The sequence below is a fragment of the Panicum virgatum genome, chromosome 2K (assembly GCF_016808335.1).
Source record: "Panicum virgatum strain AP13 chromosome 2K, P.virgatum_v5, whole genome shotgun sequence".
Classification (NCBI taxonomy): Eukaryota; Viridiplantae; Streptophyta; class Magnoliopsida; order Poales; family Poaceae; genus Panicum; species Panicum virgatum.
In genome coordinates this window covers 57,690,506-57,714,037 of record NC_053137.1, presented here as the reverse complement: position 1 = coordinate 57,714,037, position 23,532 = coordinate 57,690,506, and the positions used below count along the sequence as shown (strand labels likewise).

General features: G+C 48.6%; 1 protein-coding gene across 1 annotated transcript; it reads right to left on the bottom strand.

The window, feature by feature from the left end:
* Window positions 1–5,294: 5,294 nt before the first annotated feature.
* LOC120689137 (dof zinc finger protein 2-like) lies at window positions 5,295–7,603 on the bottom strand. The gene has a single exon (XM_039971470.1). It carries the CDS (start codon window positions 7,194–7,196, stop codon window positions 6,144–6,146), a length of 1,053 nt encoding a protein of 350 aa, XP_039827404.1. The 5' UTR covers window positions 7,197–7,603; the 3' UTR covers window positions 5,295–6,143.
* Window positions 7,604–23,532: the final 15,929 nt, after the last annotated feature.

The window sequence follows — 23,532 nt, the reverse complement described above, 5'->3', positions numbered from 1 at the left end:
GATACACATATGTTGTGGACCTAATGTTTGATGTGATGTACTAGTAGATTGGAGTATGTTAGTTGTAGGATGCCTGGTTCGTTTGCTTGCATTGTGCTGGTGCATCTGTATCGCGAGGGCACGTGGGGAAGAGCTATTTTTGTTTCAGTTGAGTTGATGCACGTTATAATTTGCATCATAAAAAATGTTTGTCGTGGGCTTTTGGGGTACCCACAGCCGGGTGGCGGAACGCACCCGCCTATTCCCCGAGGGGGTACTCGGGGAAGTACTAAGCGATTAGGCCGATCTAGCTCGGGGGCTAGAACACAAGAACTCCAAAGATTTAGAGTGGTTCGGGCCGCCGGAGCGTAATACCCTACATCCACTGTGTGGTGTATTGTTCTTAGTATGAATGAGTCTATCCTCTGCCCAGCCCGGGCTTCTTTCGGGCCCCCCTCTCTTCTCTAACGGGCGTCTCCTTTTATAGAGCAAGAAGGACGCGTACACAGGCGTTGGACCCCGACAGGTGGGCCCAACAAGGATGTATACTATACTAGATAGATACTAATGGGTTACAGTGATGGAGAATCTCTTGCCGGATACGTTTCATCGTCCTGTAGACTCCCTGACCGAGGGGGGTCTTCTCCTGTCCCATCGGCGAGGCGCCCGTTGAGATAGTGTAGCTTGCGGCGTAGTCTGTCGAGGCTACCGTGCAGGCGTTATAATGGGCGAAACCGAGCCGTCGTGTCCAACTGGCATTGTAGACTGACATACACGACGTGGGTGGCACCAGCGGCTGCACTGTGTGCCTTGGAAACGCGCGGTCAACAGTACAACCTGGCAAAAGTCACCTCGGGCTCTACAGCAGAGCGCACCTTCGTTTACCGTGTTGAATGCGGTAGGTGGGCGAGCCTTCCCGGGGAAGTGTCGCGGCCGCGCGCGCGCGTGCCGCCACCTGCGTGACACGTGGCGGCTCCGGACCCCCCCCGGGTGGGGTGCCTGTTTCCTCCCCACTGAGGGGTCCGGATAGTATGGGGTCCGGGACCCCGTGGGAGGTCCGGGCCCCCCGGCCGCTTTGCCCCGAGGGCTTTCTTCACCGGGACACGTGGCGACACCGGACCTGCCCCGAGAGGGAAGCGGGTTCAGTGCCGTTGGTCTGGTGAGATGGAGCCGGAGCCCAGGGGTCCGGCTGCCCAGCTCTTTAGGGCGTAGTTACTGACAACTAGCCGAGCCTTGACACGGCAAAAGGGGGTACCCCAGTTCTGAGGTACCGACAATGTTAGAATTTTTATGATGCAATTTTGCACAAAAACAGCGCCGAAATAATTAACACAAATAAATTAGGGTAAACAATAAAGGATGCACATTTTTTTAGTTTTGGAGAACTCCAAAAAACAAGTTGCTCATCCCTTTTATTTTACACCTAATAAAGATTGTCTAAATTGTTATCACAGGATCACATAGATTTGTGTACACCGGGGAGAACAGGCACTAGTCCGGTTGGTAGCTCGCTCAGGTGGGAGCGTTACCCGCCCGAGTTAAATCCCTGGAATCGGACCTGTGTGTCTCACCCGGGGGTACTGTTCATATGAACAGTTACTCCCTAGTATTTATGTCTCTCACACGTGGAACCATAAAGGGATTGCCCGTTGTCTACGGAGTCGGTGGATTCCGGTGATCTCAAAAAAGAAGCGGTTTAGGTCTATTTGTATACGAGTGGTGTGTGTTTGGTGTGCGTGTGTGGAGTGAGTGTGCGTGTATGAGCAGATACTGTATCTGTACCCAGATGAGAGGCACTCAAAAAGATTTGTGTACACCGGATTCCACAAAGTTGTGCCATGATGCACATTTGCCCGCCTTGTGCTCTTTCCATTTTTTTTAATCTGTGTACTGTATCTGTGAATGCTGAAGGTGAGTGGTCCATAAAAATATCTTTTCACTGTGCAAGATTTTCTCTAGTGAAGATGTGAACCGTCCTGTGTTTTTTTATTTTATAGTACTCCAGAAGCCTCCGCCGCCATCCAGCCTCTGTTTGGTTTGGAGTAGCACAAAAATTTTGACCAATAATTAGGGTACTAAATAAAGGCAATTTACAAAATTAACTCCACAACCCTGCGCTACTTCGCGAGACGAACCTAATGAGGCCTTTGACCGCACAATTAGAGGATAATTACTGTAGCATCACTGTAGCCAATCATCGATTAATTACTATCATTAGATTCGTCGTGAAAAGTTACACCCATCTGTGAAAAGGTTTTGCAAATAAACTTCGTTTAGTTCTCCATGCATGTGAGATTCTTTTCTCGAGAATCGTGTGCGCTACTCGTGCTATGCAAACCAAACAGGCCCCCACTTGCGCTCTGGCAACCCACCACCAGCGGACCTCGGTCCAGCTGCCTTAAAAAAATACCACCGGTGCCAATACAGCAGGTACTGTTTGAAAATACAGCAGCTGTACGCGAGAGCTGTACGCGACCCATACCTCGTAATTGCTGATCTCAACGTCATCCCGTTCGTCCAATACCCCCTTGCCGGTGGCGGGCAGGGGCGGCGTACGGCGCCTCGCCGAAGTCTTCATTTCCTGCGGCTGCCTGCTTTGTAGCTTTCCCTGCGTCGCATGCGGCGTGTGCGTTATGTGCCTCTGAATCGTATCTTGTTCTTTATCCAGTGACCACTGCGCGCGTGATACTGTCACTGTGTTTGTCATACAGTACACCTTAATTGCACTATCAGTTGGTGTTAGTACTCAACAGTAGCGGGTCATCATGGTCGTCTGAGAATATAGTGCTTGCAGAAAAATAGTGTATATGCATGGTAGAATGGGGTCTCTTTGACGAAGGTGATGAAGAGTAGTAGCTTTTATTGGTCATTGAAACGAAAGGTAAAAGTCTCATCATCAAGAAGAAACCTTATTCTGTTCGTTCTTCTGATCATCGTAATTTGACGAGATGGTTCGCTTACAATGCCACTCTTTAAATGGAAAAGAGAGGATAATTAATTAACTGTGACAAGAAAGAAAGCCAGTATGTACTGGGGTGTAGGGAAAGGATGCCACACACTGATAAATTTCTTGCGCGCGGCAGTGTACTTCTTTAGTTCTTTTGTGTAGGGTGTGTTGGCAAAAAGTCCAACATATTTTTAAAAGGTCAGAAGTCATGCATTACCGCCAACTTTTATGCCTATGTATATTACTGTCAGCCCAAAGAAACAAATATCATGTCAGGGATAAAAGGCGACAATCCAATTTATTTGAACTTTGACCACTAATATGCAGTAATATAAATCCGTGCGTCAATGCGCTATTCATAATATATATACATAAATCACAATACTCACAAAATCGACAGCGCCCGCACTCACTTATATTGGAGCTATATATACAAGGAAAGGGCTTTTGAGATCTTGGTAAGCTTTTTATATATTGGAAACAAACTGTCCAAATTGGTCTATTGAATATGCGATACACATGATATGATGCAAAATGTAGGCATGCTTGGACTAGTCATCTTACTTAATTTAGAACACAGTACACTGAACCATTTTTGTACCTCAATTATTTTGTTGCTTGGGAGCTAGAGAAATTTATTGTTAGATCCTTGACTGCCGTAGCAGAAAGATTAAATGGATTTACTGTTTACTTATGTCGTCTTAGCAGTACAAGAAAAAGCCTCCAGGTAGTACCACACTGCTTGAAAGCTATACATGCATGCTAGCTAGCTACTACTACCTAAGAACTGGGGCGCTTGATGCAACACTATAGCCTTGAAATACCTGTACTACCTACGTTTTGGGGGATCACTATGCATCAAATGGTATTCATTGGTTACAACGCCCAATATGTTAATCGATCATTGAGTTCAGATTATTATCGGAATTAATTAATTTGCTATTTGCCAAATTTGTTTGTTTCAACAACTCGAAGCATAAACGCAGCAGTATGCATGCATCAAATAGATATATCTATCACTAAACCGGCCTGATGTATGTATGTGAATATATGACTATCTACCTTAAACAATATTATAGTTAACGCTTGTAGAACCGAAATACTTAATAGTTCAGGTGCAACAAATTAAATAAATCTTTCTATCGTTTTCCTTTGAGCAATTAGAAGGGGATCTATAGTAGCATGATGAATGCACCAAAAATTCTAACCACCAGTAATGCCATTGCACTACTGAGTTTTATGCATGCCATTGCAGATTTTCAACATATATACTAGTATAGCATGCAGTGTTATTTGTGTAATAAGGCAATTCTCGATTTTCATAATAACAGAAGTTTTTCTTTAATTATGTAGTAGGAGCTGAGTATCTATGCGCTAGCAGGACCACACATGGAGAAACAAGCCAGAGATTGGGGACATTAAGAGAAATTAAAACGTCTGTGCATCCATGGGAACTATACTGCTCTGAAAGAGAAGAGAGATCAGTAACTTTGATGACTAAGCTAGCTAGGCATTCTGACAGAAAGATATAGAGAGATATCATGTCAGTGTTTGCCCCCTTCCAATTAATATATAGTTCCAAATAAATCAGCATATATATATATATATATATGCAAGCTTTGATGTGTTTCATTTCCAAAGAGGAGAGAAAATCTGTCAACATCAAAATACCATTTGGACCATATGTTCCTAACCAGCAAATTCATGGTCGAAGAACACTAGCCAAATTGGTAAATAAACAAGCATAAAAAGGACATGGAAAAGAACAATAATGTTACTACAAAAGGGTACCTTTGACGTATAAATTTCTCAAACGAACGAAAATTCCCTACTATATAATGGAAACGCGACATGCAACTGTTAGTTTTTTCCCTCTTTCATGCTCCAATTTATTCGTTTTCCTTCTCTCTTTTCAATTTCTGTGATCCTCGTGGTACTAATACCAGTGTGAAAATGGCTAGCATCAAAATGCAGCTCGAAGTTGCTACAAGACACGCAGGTAAGAACAAGCGCAGCAGCCATATTTTTATGTCTGCAGCAACAAAACGAGAGAGAGGGCACAAAAGATTCTGCATCACACAAACATGATAGCTCTAACCTGGGTGCACTACCACTGGAATCCTATGATCTTGTAACAAAAAAGAAAGCTCCATAGAGCCCTAGCAAGGAGCACAGAATTCAAAGATCAGATCATGCACTCACACCCTCGCGCATGAAAAAGAGAGCAAAGGTAAAGCTGCCGCGCATCACCAAAAGTGAGACACCCATCCATGCACTAAAAGTGATGGGAGTAACTAGCACACAGCATGCAGTAGTAGTAGCAGCAGAAGCAGTGTGGCACCACAACTCAGAGAAGCATATATCTGTGTACCATCATGAGAACTGCAGATGTGTTTAAATTTCTCATAACTCACAAAGTCATCATAATTCGTACAAGCCAAGTTTTAACAAAAACTCCCCAAAAGAAAGAGAAATTAATTCCAGTCTAGAAGAGAAAGGAAGAAAAGAGAGAACGAAGTTGCTGCATGAACCGTACCCTTAACAAATGCATGAGAACTCAAAAACAGTTCTCTAATTCGGCTGCAAAAGGGTAGAAAAGTACTAGTATTAACTTGTACATCTAGAGAGCTCTTCCCTAATCCATGATAGAGAGAGAAAGAGAGTAACCAATTAAAACACACTGATCGATTTAAAATGCCGAGATGAGAGAGAGAGGCTCATGACTTGCACCATGATCTATCTCTCATGGGCTACCGTACCTTAGCTATTGTATCCCCCACCATATGCCTTATGTACAAAACACCCAAGGAGAAGCTAGCCAAGAAGACGTAAATATCAAGTAGTGTCATGTGGCAGCACTGCACTTACACTTCTTGGCTTGCTCTCCCATGGTCTCATGGTCTCCTCTCCTCCTCCTCCTAAATCCATGGATGCCAGTTGCCGGCCTCCTTGATCATCCATCGTCGGCAAAGATCATGGATCAGCGTTCGACTCGGCGAAGAAATCCTCTTGAAATATTGGATCATTGTTTGATTTGTCTAATTTTCTGCCCTATGAGAGGTGAGATGATGATCTCTCTTCTTCCACAGTGCTATCTCTCTCTCATCTCAGCTTTGCCCCCACAAATTACATGTTATTGTAGTCAAGAAAAAATTAACCAGAAAATCAAGGTGAAAAAAATAAAGTTAACGAGCCAGGGAGCCGGACAGGCAGGCGGCTAGAAGAGCGTGGCAATGGAGGATCCGCAGTTGGCGAGGTCTGGCCACGCCGCGGCAGCGCCGCCAATCCCGCCGTTGTCCCAGTACATGAACGAGGAGGGCGCGGTGGTCGCCGCCGTGGAGGTGGAGCTAACCGCGGGGTTCAGGGACGCGGCCGCCGCCATGAGCGCGTCCGACGCGATGATGCTTGCGTCGACGTTGGACGGCGACGGCGTCGGCAGCTCCCAGCTGCCGCCGCTCTGCTGCTGCTGGTCCCCGGGCGCCGCCTTCTGCTGGTGGTCCCCGGCGCCGGCGGCCTCCGCCTTGACGTGCAGCTCCTCCAGCCCCGGAACGAGGGAGCTGGAGAGCAGCGGCGCGTAGAAGCTGTCCATAATTCCACCCGCGCCCGCCCTGGCCTCCTGCATCCACGGCTTGAGCTGCTGGTGGATCTGCGCGCCGGCGCCGGCGCCCCCGTAGCCGAGGCCCAGCAGGTGGTCCACCTGCGTCTGCTGCTGCTGCATCTCGTAGCAGGCGGTTGCCTCCGAGGAGACAACCGACTGCATGGCCGCCTGGAAGAGGCCGAGGTGGTCGCCGCCGGTGCCGCTGCCGAGTAGGAGCGACGCCAGCGAGGTGCCCCCGGGCAGGCCGAGCGCGGACGTGAGCGACGGAAGGGACCCCGCCGGCGGCGGCAGGGGCAGCGTTGACGCCGCCGAGGAGGACGTGACGGCGGCGGCGGCGGAGGATCCGCTCCTCCCGCCGGCGCCCGCCGCGCTGCTGCTCCTGGAGCGCTTGTTCTTGCGGCAGCCGCCGCCGACGGGGACGTTGCGGAGCGTGCCCCCGCGCGTCCAGTAGCGCTTGCAGGCCTTGCAGAAGTGCCGCGGCTGCGACAGCGAGTAGTTGTTGTAGTAGCAGAACTTGGTGTTGGCCGAGTCGCAGCGCGGGCACCGCAGCGCCTCGGCGCGCGGGTCGGCGACCGGGGCCCCCGCCGCGCCGGCACCGCCACTCCTCGCCCCAGCCGGCGGCGCCCCCGCCGCCGGCTGCTGCACCGCCGTCGCACCCCCTGCGCCAGCCATGTATTGGACTTGCTCACAGGCAACTAGCACAGATCGGCCGCCGGTCGGTCGGGGTGATCCGCGTAGATAAAGAGAGAAAGAGAGACAAGGGCCGGGGCGGGGAGGAGAGAGAGGGATGGGTGGTGGTGGGAAGAATGGAAGAAGCAAGTGAGGCGAGGCGAGGAGGAAGGGTGGGTGGGGTTTTCAGGGGGAAGGTTCGCTGACAAGGGCTAGAAAACAAAGCGGGCGTGCGGTATTATTGAGCGCTGATGGCGATACTACGCACTAAGCTAGAAATACCGGCTGGCCAGGGCTTGGGTTCCGGCAGCAACCACTCCGCTGCCTGATCCAAGCTAGCAACCAGCAAGCGCCACGAGATGAGAACGAGAGCAAGCGCGCGGCCGGGGAGAGAAGGGGCGCACGCACTCGAACCTAGCCAGTTTTATAGCCGACGCCGCCGCCGCCGCCGACGACGTAACAAGCTAGTGATAAGGTTCATTCAACTAGCAGATCCGTATGACCGTATGCGTATATGATACTGGTGGCATACGCGGTGGTGTGTGTAGATGTATATCTTTGCATATGTATATGTGTATATATAGGGAATGTTGGGGGGGGGGGGGGGGTACTTAGTGTATGTGTGACAGGTGTGGCAGAGCGCGTTTCTCATTTGTTTTCAAATACACGTGCTTCGAGTGTATATGACTGAAGCACTAGCTAGTTGGATTTAGGAGCAAGGAATGAGCTTTAGCTTGGCATGTTTATTTGTTAATTGTGGGGGTTAGGGAATGCATGGAAATAGTGCGCCTGGATGCGATTAAATTTTTCGGTATACCCAAAAGCTGGAGCAAAGTGTTGTGAACCCGGTAGACCTCCAGTCGCGCAACCGGGGTGGCTACTCCGAGAATCATGGCTGCTTGAAATGGATGTGCAACTCTGATGTAATTAGGAGTTAAAAGCACATTTCCATCATGTGTCATTCTTCTTGCAAAATTGTTAAATTTTCTATCTTTGTCCTTTTATTTTATTACTACATATAGATCATGGGTAGTAATGCATATATATGAAGCTGATATGCACATGACATGTAGAATTTTTTAATGATTCAGGAACAATTAATTTGTGCCTTATTATATGTACTTTCATAAAAATCTGGGTTATTTAGTTCAGATAAAATTTGCAAAACTGCTGGCTAGTGATATATACATATGAAGCTGATATGCACGTGACATATATATACATAACGTACAACCACAAAATGGCCATCTTTTGCATTAGCTAGCTAGCCACCTAAAAAAGAGCAGTATATAAAATTTAAATTATTTTCCCTTCAGCAATATAATATGTATTATAAAGTTCGGGAAATAGCTGGTCTTATACTCATCCGGCCGGATCAGATAGCAAGTTCTCTGGAGGGACGGAAGGTACGCACACGAGTCCTGGCCCTGGGGTGGATCGAAGTCGCTCGAAATTGCAGAATCTTGTAGCCAGCGACGCATGCCCCATCGTCGAATCCACGCGCCGCCGCCGCGTGACATCTCGATTGGGCGGTCAAAAGCAGAGGGAAAGGAACCGATTCTTCATCAGCCATCTTCACCAGCAGCTCCCACCGCCGATCGCCACGCCGCCTGTGCACACACGCATACGTGCTTCGCGTACGTTTTTTCACCAAAGCTAGCTAGCTCCTGACGAACTAACTACGGATTCACCACTGCGTCCTAGCCCGCGTACGCTTAACCGTACCGGCCGGCCAGCGCATGCGCATACGCTCCCCGGCCGGCCAGAAAAGCTGCTGCCGATTCAATCCCAGATGTTACGCGCACATAATTGTCCTGTGTGCGCTGCACCGTACCCTGCCTGCAGTGTGTCCTGCACCATACTACACAATAATCCTACTAGCTAGTACGTATACTAGTATTATATAGGACCACTACCACACTCGCTGGCTCGTATGCGCGCGCGCACACACTGGTGAGTCCGCTGATCACACATTTCGAGGAAAGAGAATCTTGTCCGCAGTACTAAATGGAGTCTATTTGCAAAAAATTTTCAAAAATGAGTGTAACTTTTTGCGATGAGTCTAATGACGATAATTAATTCATGATTTACTACAGTGATGTTACAGTAATTATCCTCTAATTACACGATCAAATACCTCATTAAATACATCTCGCGATTTACACGGGGCTGTGGAGGTTGTTTTATAATTAGAGTTTATTTAATACTCTAAATTAATGGTCAAAGATGCAAAAAATTTTCGGAAAATTTTTTACACCCCAAACCAAACACAGCATATATAAATATGTAAATATAAGCAGCAGGGCATCTATCTATCGGCCTGATTGTACACCGGCGCGCTTAGATCTTGTAGGCTAGCTAGATAAACATACATACTAGCTAGGTAGTAGCGGCAAGATGGATAGATGGAGTATATGTAAATCGAAAGAGGTGAGGGAATTTTGTGCTGGTGGTGGGGTGGCCCTTGGCCGGGCACGCAGCTAGCGCGTTGGGAATCCGGAATCCCGGTGCCCCGGGCCGAAGTTTTCTCGCGCGGCTCCCGAAAAGAACAATCCCTCACTGTCGCGGCCACTTCGTTCCCTGCTTCTCTCTCTGTGACACTGACCTTTTTTCTCCTGTTCATGTCGTCCTTGCTCTTGTTTTACACGTAGTACTATTGCTAGTACGTAGATGGAGCCCGGTGGTGTGTGTTTATCTATCGGTTGGGCGTGCATGGTTAGTTTTCGCTGCTGCGACTGCGAGCGTGCCCCCACCGCCCCAATGGTGTGGTAACATTGGGGATGAATGCAAGACGGGAGAGTTCCCTGGAGGGAAAGCGACAAGGCGACGTCGGCGTACGTACGGACGGACGGACGCACAGCACGTACGAGACGGCGGGGCCGGCGCGAGCGAGCGAGGCATTGTGCAGTGCGGACTACTGGGGAGAGGGGACGGCAGCAGCAGCGGCGGCACTAGCTACGTACCATGCCAGCCAGTCGATCGATGGAGACAGTAGATCGACGATGATCATGTACGTACGTGTGTGCATGTACCCTGCATTGGCAGCCTACGCGACACAGCACCTGTCTGTCTGTCAGTCACTGTTGGCGGTGAAACTACTAGTCACATACAGGAGAATTTACCCGGGCGCTGGAGTATGTGGTGTGGTATACTTCCTCCGTCCCAAAAAAAATGTAAATCTCGCTTCTCGAGGAGTCAAACAATTTAAAGTTTGATCAAATTTATATAAAATAGTATTAATATTTGTATTATAACATAAGTATCTTTAGATTAATAATATAATATATTTATATACTACATCTATTTGAAGATACAAATGTTAGTAATTTTTTGTATAAAGTTGGTCAAAATTGAAGTTGTTTGACTCCTCGGGAATGGAGATTTACATTTTTTTGGGACGGAGAAAGTAGTTTCCAAAATCCTACTGCTGCTACGCCGAGATAGGGTCGACGGCACGTACGAACGGATGGACGTACGTGCGATGGCTGGGTCCGATCGACGATGGCACGTACGAGTAGGCCGGCCGGTGCGGCGTTGGTTGCGCGGTTGGTTCCAGCTCGCGTGGGATCTCAGAGGCCAAGCCGGCCAGCGCCCGGGGGTCGGGCCCGGCCGGCCGTTAGGCCTACGCGGTGGCCGGTGGTGGTGCACGCTGCAGGCGTGCACGACCGGCCGCCCGCACAGACAGCGCATGTGGACAGCTCACTCCCTCGCTCCCTCCCTAGCTCCATCGATCGCCAGGCCTCGCTCGTCCCCCGGGCGCGCCGCGCTGCACCGCAGCTCACTCCGTCGCAACTAACGCAGCCTCGCTCGATCTGCAGCTCCAGCTACCTCGCTCGCCGCTGCGCGCGCGCACTGCGGCGTCAGCGTGCAGTGCCCCCCGGCCGGCCACCATATCGGATGATGAGTGAGAGAGAGAGACGGCCGGGATAGATGGATTATTGTGAGGAGGCAGCGCAGGTGGGGGCGGGTACTGGGAGGCACAGCGAGTTTGGTATCTACCAGTTTTGTCGCTGGCACGCAGCAACCAGGGCCGCTGCCCCGGGACCAGCAGCCTCGCTCCCCAACCCCATCCATCTCTCTCTCCTGTTAACGCACCAGGTGCGTGGAAGTCTTGCTGCGTACATGCATGCGTTGCCCAGACATCGTCCACAGCCAAAGAGCTGGCCAGAGAGAGAGAGAGAGGACCGGGCCGGGTGCTGTGCGCGCGTCCTGCAGCTAGCTAGCCGTCACTGTGCGCGGCCGTTCGGGTACCGGTGCACTGTGCGCCTGCAGGGCCGCGCGGCGGTGGTGGTTGGTGCATGCCCCCGCTAGCTCTCGCTCAGTACGCGTGCGCGACCCCAGCTTCGCCCGCTGACACAACAGTAAGATTCCATCCATCCACCGCCGTCGAGCGATTCGTCTCTCGAGCGCGCGCTCGCGGCTTGGGATCGGAGGCCGCCCCCCCCCCCCCCCCCCCCCCCCCGCCGGCGGCCGGCCTAGCCTGATAGCCTAGCCTTGCATAGCCAGCGAGCTACCCACCACCTACCCTTGTCCGGCTATCGGGCTATGACCTATAGCTCGCCTCGCCCGATTCGTCCTTCTCCTGCTGCTCTCTCTGCGCGCTTGACAATCCTTCGATTCAGAGCCCCTGCCACAGCGTATCTCACACACCAGTCAGTGTGTAGGTGGCGACAGCAGATAGGCAAGGCGCGGTAAACGGTCAAGATTTTGCGTTTTTACCGTTCACCCCCGGGCGTACGTGTGATCGTGTGTACTTCCTTTGTAAAATTTGGATACAAATAATAAAATCATACTCCTTCCTCCGTCCCAAACTAAATAGTAAATTCTAGTCTAGACCCTATTAAGTACTACAATAAGTAAACGCGTAAACGCGAGGTTAGGGGATGCAGAGTGTTCTGGTTTAGGGTTTTCGTTGTTGTTCTGGTTTAGAGATTGTACTGCGGCACACCCACCGTTGTAAGTGGTGAATGGGATTAGCGGTGCGGAGAGGCAAAAATTGAGCTATTTGCACAAGCAAAGGGGAACCGAGCACAAAGATGGACAAAGTGAAAAAAGGATAAATAGGTCGAGGGGCGTGGCCCTCTTGTCTAAAGAAAGATAAATAGGAGACTACGGCTCAAGAAGGAAGAAAAAAAAAGGGAAGTAGTTTATCCTCACTGATGTGTGGGTCCCATGCCCACGGGCCTGCATGTCAGTGGACGAGTCCCCCTTTAGTAACTGCAGAGAAGACTCACCGAAAAAAAGATGTAGATGTGTCATTCTAGTATCTTCTTTTGAAAGGTCTCTTTAAAACCCCATGACCATGTAAAAAGACTACGGAAGGAGTACTTAGCTTGACTATTTCGTCTATTTCGTCATATGCGTGTGGAGGAATAACGTGTCCAAATCCGACCGTATCTCACTCCAATCCTAATCTCAGTTTGAAAGCACGTACATATATGCATAGTTTGTGACCGACAATTGAACGAACTTTGTTTGTTTGACGTACGGCGGCCGTTTGGCCGCTATTCGGTTCCTACTCTTTGCCTCCATGGTACTTTGACGGTTTGACCGCTGCCGCCTCCTGCCTCTTAGTCTCTGACAGCAGCATGACTAAGCACGCTTAGCTTCTGATTATTAGTCTAACCCATCTCAGCGTGACAAAGTGACACGAGATGAACAATTGCTTAGCGACGTAGAGAGAGAAACTAGAGAGATGGGGTTATGGATGGCGCGCATGTTGTAGCATCCCGAGACGATCGATTACCACCAACCGGCAATCATTTGTTCCACTATACACGAGAGAGAGAGGATTGCAGTGCCCGGAGAGGCAGCCGACAAGGCAATCAAGCGCGCCCCGATCCTCGTCCGTCCGTCCTCCCCCCTCCTAGGAGCGCTACTACGGCACGCGAGCCGCAGGCGCCGGCCGGAATAAAGCCGCCGGGCTCGCGGACAAGCCGGATACCAACACGGACCCGGCCGGCCCGCCGGCGCCGCCTGCCCGTGCCCGCCGCCGCGCGCCGCGCTCGACTAGCGATCCAGCGGGCGGCGCAGGCCGCGCGGCAGGCAGGCAGGCAGGCACGACGTACGCATACGCACGCACGGTGACGCGACGGCGGCGGTCTAGGTCGCCATGATGGATGCGATTGACGGCCAGCGAGCAGCCGCGGGCGGCCCCTCTGCCCCGTCCGGCCAGCCCGGGACCTGTCGTCCGGCGGCTCGTCTCTCCGGGCCCTCTCCCTCATGAACTCCGCACGGAACCGGCCGGCCGGCCTTTTGCGCTGATGCCGCACGCCGTCGAGGGAGACGACGACGAGCTGCTACCTGATAGCCAGTAGTAGCTCGTAGCTAGGTAGTGCGTCGTCGTTCTGAGCGAGGCACCAGTAGTAATACAGTGTGACTGGGGTGATAATGGGTTATGGCCCCGGTGGCTTCTTCACAGCCTAACATGGCTCTTAAATATTTTAATTTAAAATTGTATAGGATTAAAGCCCAACTCTTTTAAGGTCCGGCCCTTAGATTCTTTAGGCCAAATTTTAAGACCCTTTACCACCCCTAAGTGTGACGGGTAGATAGTGGTGTCCGCTAGCTAATAGTTTTTGTGGTTCGTGTACGGTACGAGGCCTATCTCAATGGAGTGTCGTCGCACAGTTACCATTTATCAAGAGTAGGAATTTAGTAACTGTGCTGAAGGAGTGTGTCATGGTATGAGACTTCCCCTCGTCTTTCCTCATAAACGACTCTGTTATATCTATGTCAGCAAATTTGCTAATGTGATATGATATTTGATGATCATGATACTTTTATGACATTTCTATTGAAATTAGCCCGATAAGAGCACGCACTCTACTTGTTTGTTCCGATACAGTTTCTCTGGTGGACGGGCACGTACAGAGATCTACCGGTGCCGGTGACGGTGACGGCGATGGTGGCGATGGGCGCGCACTAGCTAGCTGCCTTCTAGTTTCGCCACATTTTCAGGGGTTGACACTTTTGACACTCACACACACACCACTTATCATCATCGTCCGGTCGTGATGAATCGGCCTGAGAGCCGTCCGTTTCCTGATCGAAACCGGCCGGCCGACCGGAGATCGCTATCACGCCTGACTGACTGATGACTGACACTTGACTCGCGTGGCACACGGCACGGTCACGTACGTACTACGCACGCACAGTCACACGGCGCGGCCCGGGAGCGAGCTGAGCGTCGCGCCACCGGCGTGGCGCCGGAGGCGTCGCTGCCACATGCACTGGAGCCTAGCTACTCGGGCATCTGCCCGTGTCTTTGCTCGGAAGGAAAGGATCGACGCCGTCGGGCAGGAGACGACGGGCCCGAAAGCGAGGCGAGGCCACGCGCCCAAGAGAGATGGGATTCACCCTCCAAACGGTGTGGGTTCAAATGAGTTTAATGAGTTGGGTTTTGATGTGGAGTATATTTGAGGGGTTGATATAGGTTATATTAGTTAATGGAGCAGGGTGAAACAAGTTCTATGTAAATGCGGGTTGAGTTGGGTTGGGTTGGGTTGAAATTGATTCTTTGTGTAGAGCCGGATCCTGGAATTAAAATCTCGCGTTCACACTATACAATTTTATCAAAATTGACAGAAATTTGTTGGAGATGACTCAATATGACTGGCAGCTACTCTGTGCAAAGCAGTGTGGCTAGACCTACACGTAGGCCCCATGTCAAGAGCTGGACCCTGGAATTAAAACCTCAAGTTCACACTATAAAATTTTATCGAAATTGATCAAAATTTGTTGGAGATGACTCAGTATGACTGGCAGCTACTCTGTACAAAGCAGTGTGGCTAGACCTACACGTGGGTCCTATGTCAAGAGCCGGGCCCCGGAATTAAAACCTCGCGTTCACACTATATAATTTTATCGAAATTGACCAAAATTTGTTGGAGATGACTCAGTATGACTGGCAGCTACTTTGTGCAAAGCAGTGTGGCTAGACCTACACGTGGACCCCATATCAAGAGCCGAACCCTGGAATTAAAACCTCGCGTTCACACTATAAAATTTTATCGAAATTGACCAAAATTTGTTGGAGATGACTCAGTATGAGTTGCAGCTACTCTGTGCAAAGCAGTGTGGCTAGACCTACACGTGTGCCCCATGTCAAGAGCCGGACCCTGGAATTAAAATCTCGCGTTCACACTATAAAATTTTATCGAAATTGACCAAAATTTGTTGGAGATGACTCAGTACGACTGGCAGCTACTCTGTGCAAAGCAGTGGGCTAGACCTACACGTGGGCCCTATATCAAGAGCTGGACACTAGAATTAAAACCTCGCGTTCACACTATAAAATTTTATCGAAATTGACCAAAATTTGTTGGAGATGACTCAGTATGACTGGCAGCTACTCTGTGCAAAACAGTATGGCTAGACCTACACGTGGGTCCATGTCAAGAGCCGGACACTGAAATTAAAACCTCACGTTCACACTATAAAATTTAATCGAAATTGACCGAAATTTTTTGAGATGACTCAGTATAATTGGCAGCTACTTTGTGAAAAATAATGTGACAAGATCTATATTATAATTTTTTTTGAGAAACGAGTTCTTATTGGGTTGTAATCATAGTTTGGCTAATAGTTATTACATTATGAGCTCAAATATTTAGGTTGGATTGGTGTGTGGTGGTGGTGGTTTGGGGTAGAGTGGGTTCATATAATTTTTCTCATGAGAATGGGGTGGTGTGGGTATAGTTTGGTTTTCAACCCATTTGCAGGGTGAGATGGGATAGGGGGTGTGTGGGCGCGGCGCGGCGCGCGCAGGCACGAGATCGATGTGAGGCCGCGACCGGCCGGCCGGCGACTGATCAGCGCCGCGGGCGACGACGATTCGCTCGGTGTACGGGTCCGGTCAAAACCGTGTGGATGGGGACGGGCTGCTAGCTCCGCCGATCGATCGCTACTACTCCCTCCTTCCCCATTTCTTAGGCGCATGACCAAATAACACAGGTACCAAGATTTGCATTAATGCTGTGAAAGTTTACATGAAGAGCAAACAACATCTCGATCTCAGATATCTTGCATGGCCTCATGCAGCCTGCTGGGCTCGCATGGCCAATGCAAATTGAATTTTGCATGGCCGCATGCAAATGTTCTCCCGCCCTTTCCGTGAGTTAATTCCTCGGAACAAGAATGGTGATTACTGCAGCATGAATCCCAAGGCTGCACGCCTTATATTGGAAGAAAAATTGAAAATAGTCATGCGCCTAAAAAACGGGGAAGGAGGGAGTACTTGCGTTGGCTAGTGGCCTCCACGGCGCCACCACCCACCTCCACTCACGCCTCCATCCATCGCGTGCCCGTATATGCGCTGCGCTACACGTAGTACTTGCTAGCTAGCTAGCTGCCACTGGTGGGTGGTACTAGCTATAGAGAGAGAGAATTAGATTGATTGAGATAGCTCTGGAGAGAGAGAGAGAGAGAGAGAGAGAGAGAGAGAGAGAGAGAGAGAGATTCTCCTTGTTAGCTAAACCCGTGCTCGTGAAGGAAAGGATCATCGATAAGGAGAGGCGCACAGCACTTGAGTTTCTCCCTCTTGGCAAGTAAACAAATCCCAGATGCACAGAGAGAGAATCAAACAAGGCAACGACGACCGGCTGTGGCCGGGCCACACGGAAAGCAACACGCGATGTTCCAAGCCGGACAGCGCGGCGACAACGATCTCAGTCTCCAACCCGGCCCGACGCCGCCGCGGCATTCGATGCATTTCCTATGGCCAGACACACGAACAAATTCCCCCCGACCCGGCCGTCTCATCAACTCCTTCCATCCCCTTTCCATTCCATGCACATTCCACTGCGATCCACACGAACCGAGACAGCCGAGCCTGCTGACAGCTCCATCCCACTACTCTAGTCTAACAGGCCAATCAGCTTGCTCTTATATTTTAACAGGGAGCTGGTACAGTGAGTGCCGATCACGTGACACACCCAGGCCATGGCCGATCGAGATGACTGGGCGCGGCGTGCGTGGCGGCGCATCCGTCCGGCGAACACATTTCATTCCGCCGTGGCTCCGCCGCTCCGGGCGACGCCGCGCCGCCGGCGCGGCGTGTCGCCGCCACGCGACATGGCCGCGCGTGCTCACCGTGTCCGCCGCCCGGGGCTCCTGGCTGGCCGAGTGGTGTGCGCACTGTTCTAGCTAGCTAGGTAACTTGCTTGCTCGTTTTACCGCTGCCTAGCAGGTGTGTGTGTGTGGGGGGGGGGGGGGTATAGTATGCTTGTACAGGTAGCATCGGTCGGCAAGTACACGCCATGTACATGTGGCCGTCGCCCGCAACAGTCTCAGCATATAGTGACAGGGACCAGTGCACCCACCCCCTGAGCTATATTTTTGGTGGTACTCGCTAGAGGGGTGTACATGCATGTATGTGACCACGGACAGTGCACACTGTAGCGCGGCTTGTTATACTCTCGCGTATATATAGATAAATGGGTAACTTCTGAAATTTTGACAAAAAAGGTGCAACATAAAAACGGCGTGGAAAATGAAAATATTAGTTATTACTAGCTAGACAATCGAGTTTTTTTTAAAGACCTAGACAATCGAGTTCCATGGCACCGTAGAATTTGGCCATAGACGCTGAGAAGATATAGAAGAGAGAAAGGGGGGGGGGGGGGGGGACTGTCTTGCTTTCGGCTTCGCACCTCTCTTCCTGAGCTGAAAAAAAAAATTGAATTGAGACGGGAAAAGGGTTTGAAGCAAGTACATCGAAGAAATGGTTCCAAGCTAGAAATATTTGTAGATCAAAGAAAGGTTCCGCTTCAAAAATAAATAAAAGGGCATAATGGTCATTCTTATGATCAATCGGTGCCACGATCTCGCAGTGTCCTGAACCTTTTTTTTAAGGGAAAATTCGATTCATGCCACCACAACTCCGTGAAATTGGGTGTCATGTTGAAAATCATGCCACTCAATGGCATGATTTTCAACATGAGATCCAATTTCAAGAAATTGGAGTGGCATGGATCCAACTGACCCTTTTTTTAAAGCAATGACCTGCACCTAATATTACAAATAATTAAGATTGTCACAACTAAAGCAGTATTTTAATAGTATCCTAAAACTAATATTTTCTTTTTCTAGTTTTATTTCTCAGGCTGGTCCTATTACATTATTTGTTTGATTACATGGTTGTATATATACACTCAATGTGTACTCAAATGGTTCTACAAAATACGCAATTCTCCTTCATCAACATCCAACTGTCAAGTACCGGTGGTTAATTAAGATGGTCAGATTTGACCTAATAAAGAGCAAGGATAAAGGTAAAAAAACATGATCATTTCAAACACCTGAAGAATAGTCACACCCATTGCATGCGTCAAGCCTACAATAAAATTCATCAACAGAATTATTGAGCTGTAACAATTCACGGATAATAGAGAGAGCTGGCTAGCTAGATTCCAGGGCGCAACTAACACAATATGCCAACAGCCAAAAGGCAGTGAAATAAACCTTTGTTTCTTTTGAGTTCATCAGCATGCTTCCCTATGTTTTTATTTGGCCCTGATGACTATATGATGCAAGCATGTTACTAATTGACTAGCTATCTGCCGGCTACCCCAAACAGATTTCTGTGCTGCTAAGAAAGGGATCATTCCAGCAGGGAAAACATTTCTATTCATGGCAATATATAGCCCAGAACACTTTGCTAGCTTAGCTAGCTAGCTGATTGAACAATAATTAATAATTGATTAGGTTGAGGTGTCAAGGTTGCATGTCAGTGCTAATCATGTCCAACATTCCAATCCATGGACTAATCGTCCGTCCCAGCTGAGCAGAGCACTGCCATGCCATATCATGATGCCCTGCATAAGGGGCTGCATGTGGATTAGTTCCTCTCACAAAGCCATCATGGTCAAGGCCCTAATAATTCTCATTAGCCATGATGACGCATCTCCCTCTCTTTCTCTCTCAAGATAGGAGCGTCTAGAGAATGGGTTTTTTCTTTTGACAGGGCATGTAGTGGACCATATGGCCCCTCCTCCTGATGCTGGCCCACTTGTCCATCCACATCCATGTAGTGAGGCCGGCCGGCATGGAGAGCCATGGACCATGGCCAGCACCCAACTGACAGTCAGTGGCAGTACAGTACCGTGTGGGGGATCAACTGCATGTGTCTAGTGATTTTCAACACTGCTGCCCCAGTGGCGGAGATCACCCCCACCTCCCAAAGTGCTGCAGCCAGAATGGACCAGTGCATGGGACGGACCACACCATGCCCTCAGCTCTTCTATTCTCTCTCTCATCCAACCCTCTTGCTCTCACTCTCGCATCACAGGGGAACAACCTTTGCCCCTGGCCCGCCCCTGCCATGCTTGTTTCCTTGGAATCTCTCTCTCTCTCTCTCTCTCTCTCTCTCTCTCTCTCTCTCTCTCTCTCTCTCTCTCTCTCTCTCTCTGAGTTGGGAGTTGGGGCACACATGCTGATTGGTCCGGTGCACCAAGCAGAGAAACGCATTATTGCTTGTGCAGAGGTGGCATAATACAGAGCCTAGCTAGCTAATTAAGTTGTTCTAAACACACATATGGGTGGAAGTATTGGAGCGGAGCGGGCGGCCGGCCACAAGTACCAGTACATATGACACTGGATTGTGATACTTCATGGAGTTTAGGTTTCTGTTTTGTTGAGTGGCATGGAGTTCAGTTTCAGTAATTGTTTCTGTTGCAAAATCCTCATAAAAACTTGCTATAGTGGTCCACTCTTAATTTGTATGTATGTAGGCAAACCCTACAAGTTATACGATGCATGCTGATATATATGCTCTGCTAATTATTGACTAACTGTAGCGGATGTTTGTAGGTATTAGGTGCGTTTCATGCATATCACTTACTAATTACTGTGTACACTGTGAGAAGGCTTGCTTATTTTTTAGCTGATTAATAATGATTAAGGTGATTATTATCTCTAAATTGATATATCTGTGGATGTTCTTAATTTATACCACGACTAGCTCTATTTTACATTTCTACAGCTACAATGCAATACAAAAGTTGCAGGTCATCTGAGGTAATTTGAAAGCTCCCAAATCCCAAACACGAAAAAAATTAAATTCATGCTGGCATGACTTGAATGTGTAACTATTTGCATCATACTTCCTCTAGTCTCAAATACATGTCATTTTTTTGATGAAACGTAATATTATTTATATATACTTACATTAATTCAAATAAAATATACTATTCAGGTATAAAAATTAACAAGCTGCAGTATGCTCAAAATGGCTACTATAGGTTAAAACTGCTAGGTGTGTAATAAGAGTGCGTGATGAAAGGATCGCATACAACCATAATTTAAATCAATAAATTCTTTGTTCCAAACAGTTCGGTCTTGCGAGGTTCGGAAGCCTCCCCTTGCTGTGTGGTCTAGTGTCACACACCTAGCATATGCACAATCACTTTCAATAGTGAAAAAGAATGTGACTGCGAGTGTTTATTTCTAGGTGTGTTTGAGTGTATTTGCATCTTGTTGGTAGTAAGAAAATGACTGAGAGTAGTTCACCATGTGTATTCTTGCATTGTATCCTATAAGTGAAGCAACCTCATGCTGATTTGGTATATAGATGTCCTTCGAATCACATGACGATCGAGCGAGGTAAATTCCGAAGTTGATTAGGTAAGGTAAAACGAAATATTAAGAGCAGCCAAACTTAATGCCAAAACAAGTCACATGTCACGTGGAACTCATGGCGTGGTTAATTCTGGAGGTTTAGGTAAATAAAACGAAAGATTAACAGCAGTCCTAGTAGGTGTCAAATATAAAACAATGTGTCATGTCACATCCGGAAAATGAGGCATTAGTACCGGTCACAGAACAGTACCGGTCACAGAACTGGTACTAAACACGTCACCTAAAGAAGAAAAAATACACGCAAATTGTGATGATTCGAGCCCACAACCTTAGGCCACGCGTATAACTTCCTTTGCCATCTCACTTATGCATCACATATAACTGTGTGCGAGATGCTTTCCTTTTAAATAAGTCGTGGAGAACTATTTAGTACTAGACCAAGACGCCAACCGGTACTATGTCACCTTTTAGTACTGGGCCAAAATACCAACCGGTACTAAAAGATGATTTTTAGTACCGGGTGGTGTTATGATCCGGTACTAAAATGACTTCGGGAGCTTTAAAATTTGGACCCGGTACTAAAATGGCTCCATGCCAACTTTAGTACCAAACTAAATTATATCCGGTACTAACGTGCAGTGTAGAGACGTAAGGTCATTTTTCTTGTAGTGTGTCTCATTTGTGAAGTGAAATGTCACTTCCTGCAACATATGTAACATAATATAAATCCCTGAAAGCCTCGCCCTCCCATAGAAGTTGGCCTGTGCGTGTAATAACGCTGGAACTTCTGGAAAGCAAATATGGCGTCATTCACCTGCCTGCTGTAACAGTCAGGCTTTTTTGTTGATGATGAATTTGTACGTCATCAATCGAGATTGACAGATAACAATGTTGATCAGGAAGCAGAAAAGAGTGGGCACATCATGACGATCTTCAGTAAAGGATTTTTCTGCCTGCGTTGGTACTAGGAAAGCCATACTAGCTACTTCTTTACTGAAAATTGGATCGCAAATTACTCGATGCACCATGCCGAACGAGCCACGAGGACCAGCTGCCACCGACGCATGGCAACCATTGGCGGAGAGAGAGAGGAGAGGAGGGGGATCGGAGTCGAAGGGAGCGCTGTCACTGTGGGACCCAAAGGAATGTCAGAGCAGCCTGCCTAACGCATCGCATAGGCTATGCATAGGATTGTTATACAATAGGACCGGCGTCCAGTCCATGGGAGGCCGGGCTAAGCTAGCATGCACTGCAGGACCGGACTAAATTAAGGGCGCGTTTAGTTCCAAAAATTTTCGCCTCGAAATTTGTGTCTCTCCCTTTAGACACGTGTATGGAGTACTAAATGTAGTTAAACAACAAAACTAATTGCACAGTTTGGATGTATACAGCGAGATGAATCTTTTGAGCCTAATTAGTGCATGATTAGCCATAAGTGCTACAATAACCCACTTGTGCTAAAGATTTGTTTCGCAGTTTCCAGGTGAGTTCTGAAATTAGTTTTTTAATTAGTGTTCGAAAAATCCTCCCGACATCTGGTCAAATTGTTGATTTGATAACCAAAAATTTTTGGTTTGGGAACTAAACACGCCCTAACAATGGCGTGTGTGGGAGAAGAACAGGTGGATCTTCCTCGCAACCACCCTGCACACAAATCCTACAAAACATTCTCTCATCAAACTATTTAATAAAACCCTTTCTTTATTATTCAATATCTCTCTACTCTCTCTCTCATCTCTCTCCTAACGTTACAATCCAACTCGACATCAGAACAATTCTCTCTCCTGGCGTGGAGAGAAGAGAGAGAGAGATTAGATCAGAGCTTGGGCAGTGTGCATGCGCAATATACAAAGCCGGGGAGCGAGTAGTAGATAGCAGTCGACAGCCAAAAAAATACTGCAGCCAAGATTAGGTACGCGGACACATGCCGATCCAGAGAAGAGAGTAGCGGCAGGCCAGGGCGCCGCCTCCCTGCGCGTGCCATTTGTTTACGGCCGGGCCGGGATGCGCTGTGCGGATCAGATTGTTTAGCCCGCGCTTCCTTGCAAATTGCCTGCACGGACGCCGTTTCTTTATTAGCCCGCTGCGATGGCGAACCGGCGCGGATTCCCAGGGGAATGTCGGTCACTTGTGCTTTGTTCTCTTGCTGTTCCGGCGCGCGCGGCCGCCGAGCGAGGCCGAGGGGAATGTTTGTTTGCCGCTAGGCGCTAGCTGCCCCCTTATTAATTTGTTTTCTTTCGGTCGGTGTGTGATGTGTTTAGCTCGCGTTGGCGTTGGCGTTGGGAACCGATCGCAATCGGCTCTGGGGGCCATGCCATCACCTGATCGAGATTTTGGTGTCATTTTAATTTTTTTTTCAAAGGGTTAATAAACATGTTGTACTGGATGGTGCGTGCCCTTTCGACCAATGCTGGGCCGGCCGGGCGCATTTTAAAATATATGTGCATCGATCTTCTTCCTGGACTGGTTGTAGTTTAATTTGTGCACATAATGATGTCGTGTTCTTGTTGTATACTCCCTCCGTCCTGAAACTTAAGTCATTCTAAAATTTTTCCAACAGATTATGGAGATGGAGAAAAGACTCACCTACTCTGATTATTAAGCATTGGGACTCTATTTGGGTAACTAAATATGTGTTAATTAAAGTAGCATGCTCTTTTCCATGTACCTCCCCCACATGCATCTCCTCCTACATGGCTAAATGCATGTCTTTCTATTGGGAAAGACCCGAAAACGATGCACAATTAAGATGATTTGATCC

Bases quoted from the DNA above. Each gene is read 5' to 3' on its own strand.
- LOC120689137 (XM_039971470.1), bottom strand. From the start codon at position 7,196: ATGGCTGGCGCAGGGGGTGCGACGGCGGTGCAGCAGCCGGCGGCGGGG.